Source organism: Diabrotica virgifera, chromosome 6 (genome assembly GCF_917563875.1).
Source record: "Diabrotica virgifera virgifera chromosome 6, PGI_DIABVI_V3a".
Taxonomy (NCBI): Eukaryota; Metazoa; Arthropoda; class Insecta; order Coleoptera; family Chrysomelidae; genus Diabrotica; species Diabrotica virgifera.
Genome location: NC_065448.1, coordinates 37633600 through 37649988, shown reverse-complemented (window position 1 = coordinate 37649988; position 16389 = coordinate 37633600). Strand labels below are relative to the sequence as shown.

Sequence of the window (16389 nt, the reverse complement as noted above, 5' to 3'; positions counted from 1 at the left end):
CTCAAAAATTCCCAAATTCCATAAACTTTTTACCTTTGCAACATTCTCCGTCTATTCCACCATATCCCGTTAGCATAACTTAAGCAGATATATCATGTTAATGAATACTGAGGTAGTACCTCCTTGTAACCGAATCATTTAGTTACTTGTAACCGTTGACCTGAAGATGCTCTGCATACTTTAGAGAGCGAAACCGGTCGTCGGAAGTTACAATAAATGATTGAGAGTACGTCTGTCTTTTACTTCATTCAAAATATCATAATTTAAAAACAAAAATCGACCTGTTTCGGGATTTTCCCTAATGTCATCGGTTTACGAAATAAAGAATTTATTCCTTTCATTTGCACCATACTGTATATACGAGTAGTTGCAAAATTTACTGAATGCATTAACATTATTTAGTGGTGGCCGCATATCGAAATAACTACTCTGTGATAGACCACATAACGAATTAGTTACTCTGCGGTAGACCGCATATTGGATGGTAGACCGCATATTGGATGGTAGACCGCATATCGAATCGGCACTAATCTATATATTTTTTCGTATTTAAAATATTACTTGCGGGTAAATCCTAATTGTTCTTTTAGTCAAGGAAGTCTCTTCGCATCTGCTCGGGAAAATGTTCTAGTCAGGTGTTTTGCATAATCTTACTCCTAAGTTAGTATTAAGTTTTTGCTAAGAAAGGTATTTCTAACAAGGGTGCATTGTATTTTATTATTTTTCCTTAAATTATCCTGTTTATTAAATTTTAATCAAAAAATTACTAAAAATTCAATAATTAAATAGATATTGGCCCTCTACGCACCCGAGATCTACGCTTATGTTACTGGTATACCTAAAATATTACAATCGACCTGCCGATTCGTTTGTTTCTTTATTAATCCGTGACCGGTGTATCCCTACCGAATAGAGAGTACTACAGACATCGGCGTACGTTTCACTTTATGTTTTGACTTAATTTGTTTGAAAATGAATCGTGACGCATGGGAGAAGTTATAGCGGACAAACAATAGACGAGAAGAATACCGAAATGCCATCGAAAGGAGAGAAAAATCGTCATCCCTTGTACAAAATGTCGCCAATACAGGACATGCAATAAACCTGAACCAAACGACGATGAGCTAACATAGAAATAAAAAATAAAACGTGAACTCAGAGAATCGATAGAAATAGAAAAAAAATCCCAACAATCTAAACCAAAGAGATGATGTTCAAAGGCTTCCTACAACATTGAAAACGGTACTGAAGAGAAAGACCAAAACACAGTATAAAGAGGGACAGTAAGACCTCTTTCATGTCGGCACTTTGATCTCAAGAAGTAATACCGGCAGTACGCAATTGGTAATTCACCAGTGGTGGATGCGGGTTTTCCCTGTTAAAACCCGTACGTTTCTATGCGACTAGCAAGGCGAGAGTATGGCAAAAGCGACTGGGAACATTGCGCGGTCGCCATGCGCGACTACAGATTTTACTTCCAATTTTTCGGGGAGTGGTTCTACTGTCCCTCTTTATACTGTGACCAAAATAAAACAGGCAACGACATCGACGAGTATTACCCCTCCTGTCCCTCCAACCTATATGGCCAATAATAAGAACCAGAAACCGTTCGGGGGAAGCGCGTCAAAATCGACTATATAAGTGACCGTATCGATAAAAAGAGTCGGTTTACTTCAAGCAACAGCGAAAAGCGGAACAACGTGACTTGACAATGGCAAGTGCGACCTTGCCGAAACGTCGTCAAAATAATAATTATTCTAAAAACCAAAATTATTCAACGCGAAGTCAAACCCGGCAGACCACAGAAAGCACATAGCTCCTGCGGAGGTTTTTAAGTGTAACATATTATACAGTGATGAGTGCGCTAATAACAGAAAAGAAGGAAAACATAATACGTTGTGTAATAAAAGCAGATGAAACTAATAGAGGTAGGAAATTATCAATAGAAACCTACATAATTACATAATATTGATAGTTTCCCACTTTTAGACGTAAAATTCTCCTGTCACAGTGGCAGTTGCCAAACTTCTCCGATACGTCTAAAGATAGTAAACTATATAATGGAATGTAAATTTATAACTTTCTATTGATAATTTCCCACCAGTACTATAGTCCGTCCCACCTTGACTTTACAGTATAGGGAACATAGGCAATGCAGTCCATGAGAGTTTTTAGCGCGGTGATGCCGATTTTATCAAAAAGAATTTGTAATCGAACATTAGAGAGATTAAATTAAAACTGTTTTAGAAAGATAATCTACAATTTTAGGATTCGTATGCGTTTAAGTTTATTAGATATACTATAGTTATTACGCATATGAATCCTAAAATTGTAGATTGCCTTTTTCAAACAGTTTTAATTTAATCTCTCTAATGTTCGATTACAAATTCTTTTTGATAAAATCGGCATGACCGCGCTAAAACTCTCATAAGGACTGCATTGCCTATGTTCCCTATACTGTAAAGTCAAGGTGGGACGGACTATAGTTTCATCTTTTTATTTCACAACCTATTATGTTTTCCGTCTTTTGACGAAAGTAAATTTTGTGACATGCGCAGTGGAATTATTTGTTTGAGGTTTATAAATTTTAAAGGAAAATAATATGTCTTGACTATTACTTACCATTATTTACGTCTACAACATTAATTTTCAATATTTTTCATAAATCTTGAAAATTTGGATACTTATAAGAAAAATGTATTTCTAATCTAACCTCAAAATTATAAAAAAACCAAACATGAACCAGTCAAATTTGACGTTGGTATTTTCTCCAATAAAAAAGCGTTCTAGCAAAAAACAGTTTGCGGATTGAACATGCACAGTAAATCAGTATAATATCTGTTGTCAAACCATACAAAACTACATGCTAGAACAAACCTATTGTTGGCTTTTGTATCATATATAAAAATATTTTTTTCTTTTAGTAACTGATGAAACCGACAGAGCTGTGATGGCCAAACCAATTGTACCGACGAAGAGGCACCTAGTGGGTAGCGCCGTAAATAAACGGTCTACCTTCGCCCCCTCCAGCGCAAACTCCGGCGGTCCAGGTAATAATTATTTCCAATTAGGCGAGGAAATTAAGCAATAAAAAGCACCAAACCTACCAATTTGCCGCAGCAGCAAGATGAATCGCTACGCAACTTATTGCATTCGATTGAGAAAAATGTCAGGAAAGTTTGTGTACAAAATTCATGGTGGTAAAATGAAAATTGCATTTTGAGTAGAAGGAAAAAGCACCTCCAAAGTGATATCTTCTTCTCTTCTTCAAGTGCCATATCCGCGACGGAGGTCGGCAATCATCATAGCTATTCGGACTTTAGAGAAGACTGCTCTGAAAAGTTCATGTGATGTACATCCGTACCAATCTCTAAGGTTGCGCAGCCATTATTCTACGTCTCCCTATGCTTCTTTTTCCTTGGATCTTTCCCTGTATAATGAGTTGGAGCAAGTTGTATCTCTCTCCACGTGTAATATGTCCGATATATTCCAATTTTCTGGTTTTGATTGTATTTAAGGCTTCCATTTTTTTATTCATCTTTCTCAGAACCTCCTTGTTTGTGACGTGTTCTGTCCATGATATTTTCAGAATTCTTCTATACACCGACAAATCTAATGATTCTAGTTTTTTCATTGACGCCGCATTCAAGGTCCAAGCTTCCATTCCGTAAAACAAAGTCGAGAAAACGTAGCACCTAGCCAACCCAGCAACCAAAGTGATAGAGAAAGTGATAAAAACTTGCAACTCGTAAAATATCGACAGAAATTAGTTCAGTTTTGTTACTCGGGGTTTTTCGAGATCTTTGAACATAATGAATTGTTGAACACAATGATAACGACGATAATACTTGAGCTACCTGTGCCCAAAGTGAACCTCATAACCCCCCGAATAATGAGTTTAGACTAATTTCGAATAAAAGTAACATTAAAACTTTAAAAAGGGAGTAAACCCTGTAGTTGGCTGTATACCTTCATTATAACAACGTGGAATGAAGTAAACACTTCTGTTGTATGTAGGCATATATGAAATTATTAAAAATCCTTAAAATTTATCCACGAAGGAGTGGAAGTACAAAACGTTTTCGGTCAGACTGACCATCATCAGTGTAAACCTGGAAATAAGTAAACCACTAAGATTAAAAAGCAAAAGGGTGAAATTTTGACAGTTGAAAAGATTTTAAGAACATGTGGTTACTTACGTCCAGTGTACAAGTAATTGAAACTAGCCACTTCAGTAGGTTTAAAAACCTGTAAAATACATTAAGTTACATTCTATAATAAAAAGTGGTCGACATTAAGTCGATGTCTTAAGATTTAAAGATCACATGTGAATGTATTTCATACTTGCTCGAAAATTGCACAAGGTAAGTACTTGTGTTCAGGTGAGAGGTTACGAGTCAACTGATTAGACAGTGTGGTGCCAGAAATGTATGACAAGATGTCAAAGGAAATTAGGTGGATTTTTCATCGGTCAACCGAAAAAATTTTTAACAAAGAGATTAATATTTAGTTTTAATTGGTATATTGAAAAATGCAGGTATTAAAAAGTTTAATGTGAGTTCTAATTAAAAATTAAGGTAATACATTCCTTAGTACAAATCTGTAACATATGCAACTAACCATACTTTCAATATCTCTGACTTTTTAAATACTCTCGGACAATTCCAACAATATCCATTCTTCACAATATCATAACTTTACTTAATTATATTTAATTCTTCCACTCTTTCAATTTTGAAAAACAGTTTATGACGTCACATATTGTTGGAGCAGATTTTTGTTTTTTTTTAATTCAGTTTGTACTAAGGAATGTATTACCTTAATTTTTAATTAGAACTCACATTAAACTTTTTAATACCTGCATTTTTTAATATACCAATTAAAACTAAATATTAATCTCTTTGTTAAAATATTTTTCAGTCGACAGATGAAAAATCCACCTAACTTCCATTGACATCTTGTCATACATTTCTGGCACCACACTGTCTAATCAGTTGGTTCGTAACCTCTCACCTGAACACAAGTACAGTGGAACCCTGATAAGTCGGCCCCCGGTAACCCGGAAGTCCGGCTAACCCGGACCGACTTTCATCAGATAAACATTTTGATTTTCAGTACATTTGTATTTTGACAACGACACCTGATTTGGGCGTCGAAACGTTAATAAAATTGTTTTTCAATTTAATTGTGGCTTATTTCCATTCAAAACAGTTAATTATAAGAGAAGATAATATTTGACAGATAATTTGTATTAGTGTAATTTGAACTATACGATAATAAAAATGACTCATGGCACACGCCGGCAGAAAACAGGCACCTGTCTGTAGTATTCCTTTACATATTTATTTTAAACTGTCTTAGCATTGTTTAAAAAAGACTAAAAGACTATTAAAAAAATTCTTTTGTAAACAATGGTCTTTAGTTTTCATCGTTCTTAAGTAACATAACATCGTTCCGATTGTGGTGACTGTATTATGTGTAGTACAGTCTTGTATTGTTCGCTTCTGTTTGCTTACATTTGTGTTTGCGTGTTTTTAGTAATTTAGATGTGTAGGTACTGTGCATATTTGTAATATTTCATGTTATTTCAATTCTAACGGAGTTTATCTGTAAGTATACCGTATTTTATTAATTTTTACCATATTCTCCGGCTTACCCGGATTTTAGATAACCCGGATCGACCGCGGTCCCGATTAATCCGAGTTATCGAGATTCCACTGTACAGTAGACTCCCGTAAGTTCGGCCACCTCGGGACCGGACCCTAGGCCGAACTTAAAAGTGGCCGAACTAACCGATGCCTACCTAAAAAGTGCTTATTTATTGTTTGTATGGATCTAGCAAAAACAAAACACTTGTACATTAAGTAGAAGACAACACAGAGGAATACTCTGACATATATTTAACATATTCTATGAAAAGATAGACCGTTACAAAAATACTATAAAACAATACTTATAGAACTCTAGGCCTAATAAAATTTAAAAATATTGCACATTGGTGGTTTGGCTTCTTAAACACTTAAAAAAGTCAGTAATTTTTTTCTGAATTTTCTTTTATATGATTTTTGATGTGCAAAGTGTGTGACTAATGCTCAGAGAGCTGGCCGGACTAAGCGGAGACCGTACTAACCGAGGCCGAACTTACGGGAGTCTACTGTACTTACCTTGTGCAATTTTCGAGCAAGGATGAAATAAATTCACATGTGATCTTTAAATCTTAAGACATCGACTTAATGTTGACCACTTTTTATTATAGAATGTAACAATAATGTATTTTAGAGGTTTTTATACGTATTGAAGTGGCTAGTTTCAATTACTTGTACACTGGACGTAAGTAACCACATTTTCTTAAAAATTTTTCAACTCTCAAAATTTCACCCTTTTGCTTTTTAATCTTAGTGATGATGATGGTCAGTCTGACCGAAAACGATTTGTACTTCCACTCCTTCGTGGATAAATTTTAAGGATTTTTTAATAAATTCATATATGCCTACATACAACAGAAGTGTTTACTTCATTCCACGTTGAAAAGTAACTTTAAACTCCAGGATACGAGGTCCACTCTGGGCACCAGGTAGCTCAAGAAGTATCGTCGTTATCATTGCGTTCGACGACCTCGAAAACCCCCGATTGCCCCGAGTAACAAAATTGAAATTAACAGAGTAAGTTATCAATCGAAATAGCACAGAAAACGACAATAAATATCGTTCCCATACCACCAGATTGACAACAGGTGGAATACTTTCTTTGGCTACGAGTAAATGAAAATAAAATTGAAATTATTTCTGTGGATATATTTCGAGTTGCAAATTTTTTATTTTCTATGTGCTTTTGACATGCTTTTTTCTTCTGTACAAAATTCAATTTTTATTTTACCACCATGAAGTTTGTTCGCAACCTTTCTTGACACTATCCTCAATCGAATAAATGTTCATCTTGCTGCGGGAAATGGGTAGGTTTAGCCTCCTCGCCTAAATCGAAATTTGAAATATATGTACATACATAGATTCGCTTATGTTTCTATTTGCTTTAATTTATGTTTATTTATTTATTTTTTTCTTTTTCATACTCTGCCTTAATTTGTGCATGAAAGTTTTCAGCCGAGTTGGTTCCTTCCGAAACTCTACTATGGCCCCAAGTAAGTTGGTACTGGTTAGAATTCTGGTGGTGGTGGTACTCCTGTATTTTAAAAATGTTTTATACACATTTTGAATGGCATATAAAGTGATTTTGAAAAAATTTAATCTAAAGTTTAAACGTGAAGTAGTTCTCTATAGTTCGACAAGGACTTTCCACGTGAATATAGTTTTGATATGGGCTAAATGTTCAAAATGGATAAGTAGCAACCTATTTTACGTGTGTTTTAAATAATACTGTTCCTCAAAATATCTTTTTTCAAAGGTTTTTAACTTTTTCTTTTAATTAATAATTGACAATTCCGAAGTAAAATCATCATTATCGTTATCTCTACAACCCATGGTGGGTCTTGGCCTGCTCTAGAATAATTCCTTTCTATTTTTCGCATTGGTTTTCCAATTTCGTACTCAACACTTGTTAAGTATTCCTCCACCTGGTACTTAAATCATGCTCTGAGCCTGCCTCTTCTCACTCCACGACATGAAAATAGATTCAAAACCATACAATCGTCATTGGTCTATATCTATAATATGAATGAATCTTTAAAAAGATACCCCGCACAAACCTTATGGAAATTAGGTCCCAGTGGATTTCGTTCATACTTTGGGAAAATACTCTTTGAAGCATCCTGATAAAAAGTTCTCATGGGCACAACTCAATCGTATGAAGGATTTTCAAGATGTAGAGGCACAAACTCGGAAAATTATAAGATTTACTTCTTCTTCTTCTTCTTCTAAAAGTGCCTATCTTCTGGAGATGTTGGCGACCACATTGACCCATCTTATTCTATTTACGGCAGCTGGAAATAGATCAGTTGACGTTAGACCAGTCCACTTCCGAAGATTGGCCAGCCAGGATATACGTCTACGTCCAGGGCCTCTCCTGCCCTCAATCTTGCCTTGTAGAATCAACTGCAGCAGTCGATATTTTTCATTACACATAATGTGGCCGAAGTAAGCCAATTTTCTGTTCTTTACGGTATTAATTATTTCTTTGTCTTTTCCTAGCCTCTGGAGAATAGTTATATTAGTTGTGTGGTGTATATATGAGACCCTCAACATACGTCGGTAGCACCACATTTCAAACGCCTCTAACCGTTTTATGGCATCTTCTGTCAGGCTTCAGCTTTCAACTCCGTATAGGAGGACACTAAAGACGTAACATCTAAGAATTCTTATGCGTATATTGATACTTAAAGACAAGTTGCAGATAATTTTCTTAAGACTGTTAAAAGAGCTTCTGGATTTTTCAATACGAGTTTTTATTTCGTAGCTATGATCCCAAGTATCCTTAATGTTGCAGCCCAGGTAGCATATTTTCTGTACTCTCTCTAGAGGTGTATTGTTTACTGTAATTTGGGCGTTTATGTTGGTGTTTTTACTAATGATCATTATTTTTGTCTTCTTACAGTTTAGTTTTAGGCCGTATTTGTTACATGCTTCTACAACATTATCCATGATCCTTTGGAGCCCCTGCGCACTATCCGCCAGCAATACTGTATCGTCTGCATATCTAATATTATTTATAAGTTGTCCATTTACTGCAATACCATCTTCTGATTCGTCCAAGACCTCTCTAAAGATGTTTTCAGAGTATATGTTAAATAATGTTGGTGACAGTATGCAACCCTGTCTGACTCCTTTTTCAACCGTGAAGATTTCGGACAGTTCATTTTCGAATCGAACTGTTGCTTTTTGTTGGAGATATAAGTTTGAAACGAGTCTTATATCCTTACGATCGAGTCCTGATGTTTTTAGGATATCGATTAGTTTTCCATGTGGGACTTTATCAAATGTCTTCTCGAAATCTATGAAACATGTATACACATCGCAATTGACATCCCTGGCTCTCTGTATTAGAACTTGCAAGCTGAAAAGTGCTTCCCTCGTTCCGAGTCCTGATCTGAATCCAAATTGAACTTCACTCAGCTGTTCTTCTAATTTGGTGTATATGCGCGAGTGAATGATAGTAAGGAGTACTTTAAGTACATGGCTCATCAAACTAATTAATCTATGTTCTTCACATTTTCTAGCGTTGGCTTTTTTGGGAAGTGGAATGAATATTGATAGTAGGCCAGTCTTTTGGTAAGTAACCCGTCTCGTATATGTTGTTGAATAACTTCGTAAGAGCTGTAATTTGTTGTGCCTCTAATAGCTTTAAAATTTCACCATGCACCTCATCAGGTCCTGGTGATTTCCCATCTTTAATCCGCTTAATGGCCATAGTTACTTCTTCGTTTGTTATTTCTGGGCCATAGGGATTGTCTATTTCATACGGACTTCGTGCAGCATCTTCGAATAATTCTTGCATATATTCTTTCCATCTTCTTAATTTATCTTCAATTGTAGTCAAAATTTGACCTTCGACGTCTACGACTATGCCTATATTGCGTTGTTTTCTGATGTTCTGTACTTCTTTAATCTTTTTGTGCATATGGAAATCGTCATGTTTGCGTTGCAGTGTTTCAATTTCTGTACATTTCTCCATCAGCCATGCTTCTTTTGCCCCTTTTATTTCTCTTAGTATACTCTTATGCAACTTTTTGTATTCATTGTCATTTCTACCTTTTAATTTCCTTCGCTCTTCCATCATCTGCAATATTTTATCTGTCATCCATTCTTGCTTCTTTTCTCTTTTTGATTTAAGATATTCATGCGAAAGTGTGTTGATAGATGTCTTCATTTCGTTCCATTGTTCTTCTACGCCACTAGGAGCATCTTCAACTATTTTCGCAAAATTCTTATTAATCTCTGTTCTTACTTTTTCCTGGATGCTATTTTCTTTCAGTAGTTTTATATCTATCTTGGGTCTTATTTTCTTTTGAATTATTTTGAGTCGTATGTTGATATTTGCAACTAACAGACTATGATCTGAGAAGACATCGGCGCCTGGATATGTTTTTGTTGAGGTGACAGAATTTCTAAACCTTTTGCTTATGTTAATAAAATCAATTTGGTTTCTTATGATTTTCCCTGGGGTATCACCGGGTGCTTTCCATGTATAAAGCCTTCTTGGATGTAATTTAAAGAATGTGTTCATTACAACCATATCCGTCTCTTGGCAGAATTGTATCAGTCTTTCTCCTCTTTCGTTTCTTGTGCCAAGACCATATGACCCCACAACATTCTCGACTGTACCTTGTCCTATTTTGGCGTTGAAATCGCCCATGATGATAGTTATCTCATGTTTTTTTGTCAGCTTTAGAGAGTTTTCTAGAGTCTGGTAGAAATTTTCTATTTCTTCTTCGGTTGATTCGGATGTCGGTGCGTAGACCTGAATGATATTTATATTAGAGGGACTTGAATTAATCTTCAATAGCATAACTCTATCTGATATGGGCGTAAATCCTATTACTGCTTTGGCTATTTCCCTTTTTATTATACTCCAATTCTATGAGTTACTGATTATCTGGAAACATGTAGAAGTTTGGATCAAGGAAAAGTACTAGTAGTCTAGGATTTTTTCCTGGCTATCCAATGGCGACCTTTACTTTGATTTTGACCTTCAACGGACGTCATCTTCTAGAGTTTCGAGGGTTTTCGGCATTAAATTGATATAAACAGATTACTCATGGGTTTTTGGGATCGCAAAACACGAATATGCCATCAGAATTGCCTTCGGGATGACGTGGTGGCCAGGGCCACTGCAAGGGACGTCATCTTCTAGAGTTTCGATGGGTTTCAGCATTTAATTGATGCAAATGAATTACTGGAGGGTTTTTTGAGGTCGCTAAACACGAATATGCCACCAAAACCGACTCCCGGAGCACCTGGTTTCCAAGGTCAATGAAAGGGGCTCCTGGAGTTTCGAGGGTCTTTGGTACTACATTGATGCAAACGGATTAATTAGGGTCTAGGACATTTCGCCGTCGCCGTTTCGCCGTCGCCATTTTGCCTTCGCCGTCGAGCCATTTCGCCGTCGCCGTTTCGCCGTCGAGCCATTTCGCCGTCGCCATTACTTGTATATAAGTTTTGAATTGTTTTCGAAAGAACACTTTTGCATAATGAAGTTTTTTATTTTTGATACAGTAAAAACAATTGAATTGGGATCACTAAACACGAATATGCCATCAGAATTGACCTCCGGAGGACGTGGTGGCCAGGGTCACGGGACGTCATCTTCTAGAGTTTCGATGGTTTTCGGCATTTAATTGATGCAAATGAATTACTGGAGGGTTTTTTGTGGTTGCTAAACACGAATATGCCACCAGAACAGACTCCCGGAGCACCTGGTTTCCAAGGTCAATGAAAGGCGCTCCTGAAGTTTCGAGGGTCTTTGGTAATACATTAATGCAAACGGATTAGTTATAGGTTTTTGGGGTTGATGAACACGAATACGTGATCAGCACAGACTCAGGAGCACCTGGTACCTAAGACAGGTTATCTTCTGGAGTTAAAAACCTAAGAGTAATCCATTTGATTCCTCCATCTGATTCCTTCGAAACTCCAGGAATAACCTGTCTTAGGCATCAGGTGCTCCTGTGTCTGTGCTGATCACGTATTCGTGTTCAGCGACCCCAAAAATCTATAACTAATCCGTTTGCATTAATGTAGTACTTAGTACCAAAGATCCTCGAAACTCCAGAGCCCCTTTCATTGACCTTGGAAACCAGGTGCTCCGGGAGTCGGTTCTGGTGGCATATTCGTGTTTAGCGACCCCTAAAAAAAACCATCCAGTAATTCATTTGCGTCAATTAAATGCCGAAAACCATCGAAACTCTAGAAGATGACGTCCCTTGCAGTGGCCCTGGCCACCACGTCTTCTTGAGGTCAATTCTGATGGCATATATTCGTGTTTAGCGATCCCAAAAACCCATGAGTAATCTGTTTATATCAATTTAATGCCGAAAACCCTCGAAACTCTAGAAGATGACGTCCGTTGAAGGTCAAGGTCAAAATAAAAGTCGCCATTGGATAGCCAGGAAAAAATCCTAGACTACTTGTAGTACCCAGTAAATCTTATAATTTTCCAAGTTTGTGCCTCTATGTCTTGAAAATCCTTCATACGATTGAGTTGTGCCCATGAGAACTTTTTATCAGAAGGCTTCAAAGAGTACTTTCCCAAAGTATGAACGAAATCCACTGGGACCTAATTCCATAAGGTTTGTGCGGGGTACTTTAAGAATAATGTCCAGATTCAACCCAATGACTTCCTGTAACAGCAGCAGTCCTTGATTGTTAGCCTTGTGATAAAATAGGCACCTGAAAAAGTAAATTTTTAAACACAGGCAGGTAAGAGTCCACAAACGTAATTTTCATATCAGATCTTGTTGAACTATAGAGATTGTTGTATTTGGTATTTTACGTTCAAATGTTTGGTATTGAGCAATATATTATCGCAGATTGAATGATACGGTTTTGTTTTGCCCCTTTTTTGCCCCTTTTTTGCTGATATTTATTTTAATATCGTTGAGCACCCCTTTGCATTTTATTTTTTTTTGTGTGACCCCATCTTTTGAAGTTCCCTGAAGTACACCGACATTTTTCTTGTATAAAAGAGGTTTCAGTTAAATTGACTGATACTTTGCAGAGAGGTAATTTTGGCCAAATGTTGATCAAAAGTTCTCATTGCTGCAAGACCCAGAAATCAATTGTTTCTGAGCTACAAAGTTCTGAACTGATTCAAAGTGTCGATTAGAATAATACATATTTGGTATAATATACAGAGTGTTATTGCAAATACGTGCAACAAACTTCAGGGAGTGATTCTGCATAAAAATGCAGACGTGGCAGTTTCCCTGAAGAAATGACAGTTTGCTTTATAAACATATATCCGCAAATGCTCCGTTTTCCTAAATTTGGGGTGGGATTTTTTCTTACAAACTCCCGATTTATGTATTGCTCTGAAACTGGTTGAGAATGGGTTTTAAGAGGCAATTTTTGCTCGTTTTTTGCTATACAATTAAGGATTTTTTATTCATCATTGGCACGCATACGAGTAATGGTCGATCTAATAATCTGAAGGAGCCCACGCACTGAATCGGCATAAAGCGGTCGGCTCGTAATTGTACGATCGGCAAAGTGTACCCGCGCACTGACTCGGTCACCTCGGCATCGGCACGTCGGCAGTTTCGCACCGCGACTGCAGTTTCGTGTCGGCAACCGTGTGATATAGACTTCAGTCATTTTAAAAATGAGTTCCAATAGTTCATCAGATTCTGAAGAAGATGTTATGATTGCCTTAACGTGCAATGAATTACAAAAACGAAATCCAATTCGGCAAAATTTAGGTCCACTGCTTTTTATATGCATCCATTTTTTCGAATCCTGAGAAAACTAATAAGAATTTTTTAAAAATTTAAACGCAGAATGAACGATTGCATTATTACCGAGGACCGAAAGTCACTAACAATTTATATAACGTTTATTTTAATAAGTTATAGAGATGAAAACGAAGAGAAAATTTAGTATGATTTTTAATTTCAAATATATTATTATACACTTTTATAATCAGTATTTCAAAAGCTTTTAAATGAGGTGTCACATGACGTACCTTCCTATTTAAAAAAATCAAAGTTATGACTGTCACCTGAAGACGAATCGCGTAAAGTTTGAAACATTGATGCTATAATATACTATGATTATTTTAAAAATCGGCCTGTCTGAGCGTTTTGCTTATGTGCTGAAAATAAGTAAGTTAATCTGGAGGGTAACACTTATTCCAGCGCACTGTATAAGTACAATAAAATTAGCACATTTTCAATTAATCAGTCAAACTTTGAAGTATTAATAGATAAATATATGTAGGTATCTAGTACTAAGGGGACATCCATAAACTGGAAAAAGGGGGAGGGGGACTTTGTTTATTACGACGGTGTACGTCGTATATTTTTATTATGTGTGTGGTATTGTTTGGTATATTTAAATTTAATTTAAACAAAAGGTTCACGAATATAATTATACCCTATTTTAGAATAAACAAGAATTTATATTACATTTATCGCATACTTTTCATTGCGTTTCATATTTCCTTTTTATCAGTCGCAGTCATGTTACCATATAGCACTTTTGTACCGAACGTCTGGCAGCAATAGTTATTAAACTGTTGTTCATTTATTTACTGAATATTCTGTGTGAAACAATTTTTAAAAGAATGAATAGAAATAAAATATTCCATTTAGTTAGTAGGTACAGGGTTATTCACTATATTTTGACCGCCCTGTAAATTGCTTTATTTGCAGAATTAGAAAAAAATATAAAATACAAAAGTTATTCGATTTTTAAATTATGATTTTTTGACATATATGTCGTACTAGTGACGTCATCCATTTGGGCGTGATGACGTAATCGACTATTTTTTTAAATGGGAATAGGGATCGAGTGCTAGCTCATTTGAAAGGTTATCCAATTCCCTATTCAGTAATATAAACATTAACATGATTAATTAAACTTTAAAAAATTTTTACATAAAATTAATTGACATAAAAAGAAGAATGTATGTAATTTATTTAATTCAAAATACATTCGGCTGCCGTCAGAAAACAGAAATAAATGTTTATTGAACAAATAAACATTACTTTTCACTTAAATTCAATGTTCAAGCTGCCACCCATCTGCCTCTTGGCAGTTTGAACATTGAATTTAAGCAAAAATCAATGTTTATTTGTGCAAAAAACTTTTATTTATGTTTTGTAACAGCAGTAAAATGGTTTTTAAATTAAATAAATTACATACATTCTTCTTTTTGTGTCAATTAATTTAATTCAAAAAAAATTTTGGACACCCTGTATAATTAATCATATTAATGTTTATATTACTGAATAGGGAATTGAATAAGCTTTCAAATAAGCTAGCACTCGACCCCTATTCCCATTTAAAAAAATAGTCGATTACGTCATCACGCCCAAATGGATGACTTCACTAGTACGATATATATGTCAAAAAATCATAATTTAAAAATCGAATAACTTTTGTATTTATCATTTTTTTCTAATTCTGTAAATAAAGCAGTTTACAGGGGGGTCAAAATATAGTGAATAACCGTGTACATTGTATTTCTATACTTATGAAAGAAATGGCGTTGAAGTCAAAACAACATAAGTATCAAGATTTATATGATGCAGTTAATAAAGAATAGGAATTTGCGTTTCTTAAAAATTATAGACGTGTACCTTGCAATGCATAAAATACTACTTAAAACATACACAACGGCGCAAACGGCATTGGGCCATTCGGCGGGTTTTGCCTCTGCTATCATTCTCCGCGGAAGCGATCTGACCGTTCCGAGTCAAACGTTCTTAGGCGGTGCGCGGTGGCTTATTTATTTCCATGTATAGCAAAATCTGCCGATTGCTCTTAGCCGATTCAGTGCGCGGCCTGCTTGAGACAGTAAAGCAGTTAAAGCCATAGTAGGTCTGCTAACAGGACACTGTAAGCTGAATAGGCAGTTGAACCTGATGGGATTGGCCGATGACGACCTATGCTGATATTGTCACCTAGAGGAAGATACAGCAGAGCATATTTTGTTAGTGTGACAGCCTGGCAAAAGTGCGGTTCTTTGGATTAAGCGAAAAAAAGTCACCGGTAAAGAACTATATGGCGGGTTCAGTCTCAATCTTAGAGCTCCTTGTACCGTCTGCGTTAGTTTGATTATCGACTTTACGTCAAGTTTTTCTAAGATTTTGTCGACTAAATCTGTAATATGTTATGTATAATGTACTTTTAGTTCTCGTTTTTTGATATTACTGTTTACTTTTTTTGGACGCTTGATATCTGGATATCTTGAATTGATGATATGTTTTTATGACCACTTGTGATTTTTTTTATGTGATAATTCGAGTTACTTAATAAAAGTTCAAACAGTCCGTATGTGTGTGTTGGTTTTCGATAGACTTTATGTCCTAGGTTTCGTTCTATCAAATGGAGTGTCAATGGAAACTCTGTTGAACTGGGTTATGGCAATGTTTTTTATGAAAAATTTTAAACAGGTAATCTTTATGTTGATAATTATTGAAAGTTTATGAAGACAATTTGATACCTTGTATATTATCAGACACACATTATTATAACTCCAAAACTCTTACTGAACAGAACTACATTTGATAGAATGACTATACTCATTTCCAATATTGTATAATTAATATTTACTTTTTAAATATGCGTTAATTTTTTTATTAATATTCTATATAATGTAGTACTGTCTCATTCCTGCATTATCTAAATAGTAAGTACTATCCTATATCACTTGTTACTAACATATTATTGTACCTTTTTCTACAAAAATTCATGGTATGCTATGTATTACTACTAACGC

General features: G+C 35.6%; 1 protein-coding gene across 4 annotated transcripts in view; it reads left to right on the top strand.

Moving 5' to 3' along the window:
- Window positions 1-16389, top strand: part of LOC114333789 (CLIP-associating protein) — a 271149-nt gene that overhangs the window by 105247 nt on the left and 149513 nt on the right. For 3 of the 4 annotated variants that reach the window (XM_050653966.1, XM_050653965.1, XM_050653968.1), the window contains exons 5-6: window positions 2925-3050; window positions 7094-7138. In XM_050653966.1, coding sequence (XP_050509923.1) covers window positions 2925-3050; window positions 7094-7138 — 171 coding nt within the window. The remainder of the gene's footprint in view (window positions 1-2924; window positions 3051-7093; window positions 7139-16389) is intronic. The other variant, XM_050653967.1, reaches the window with a different exon arrangement.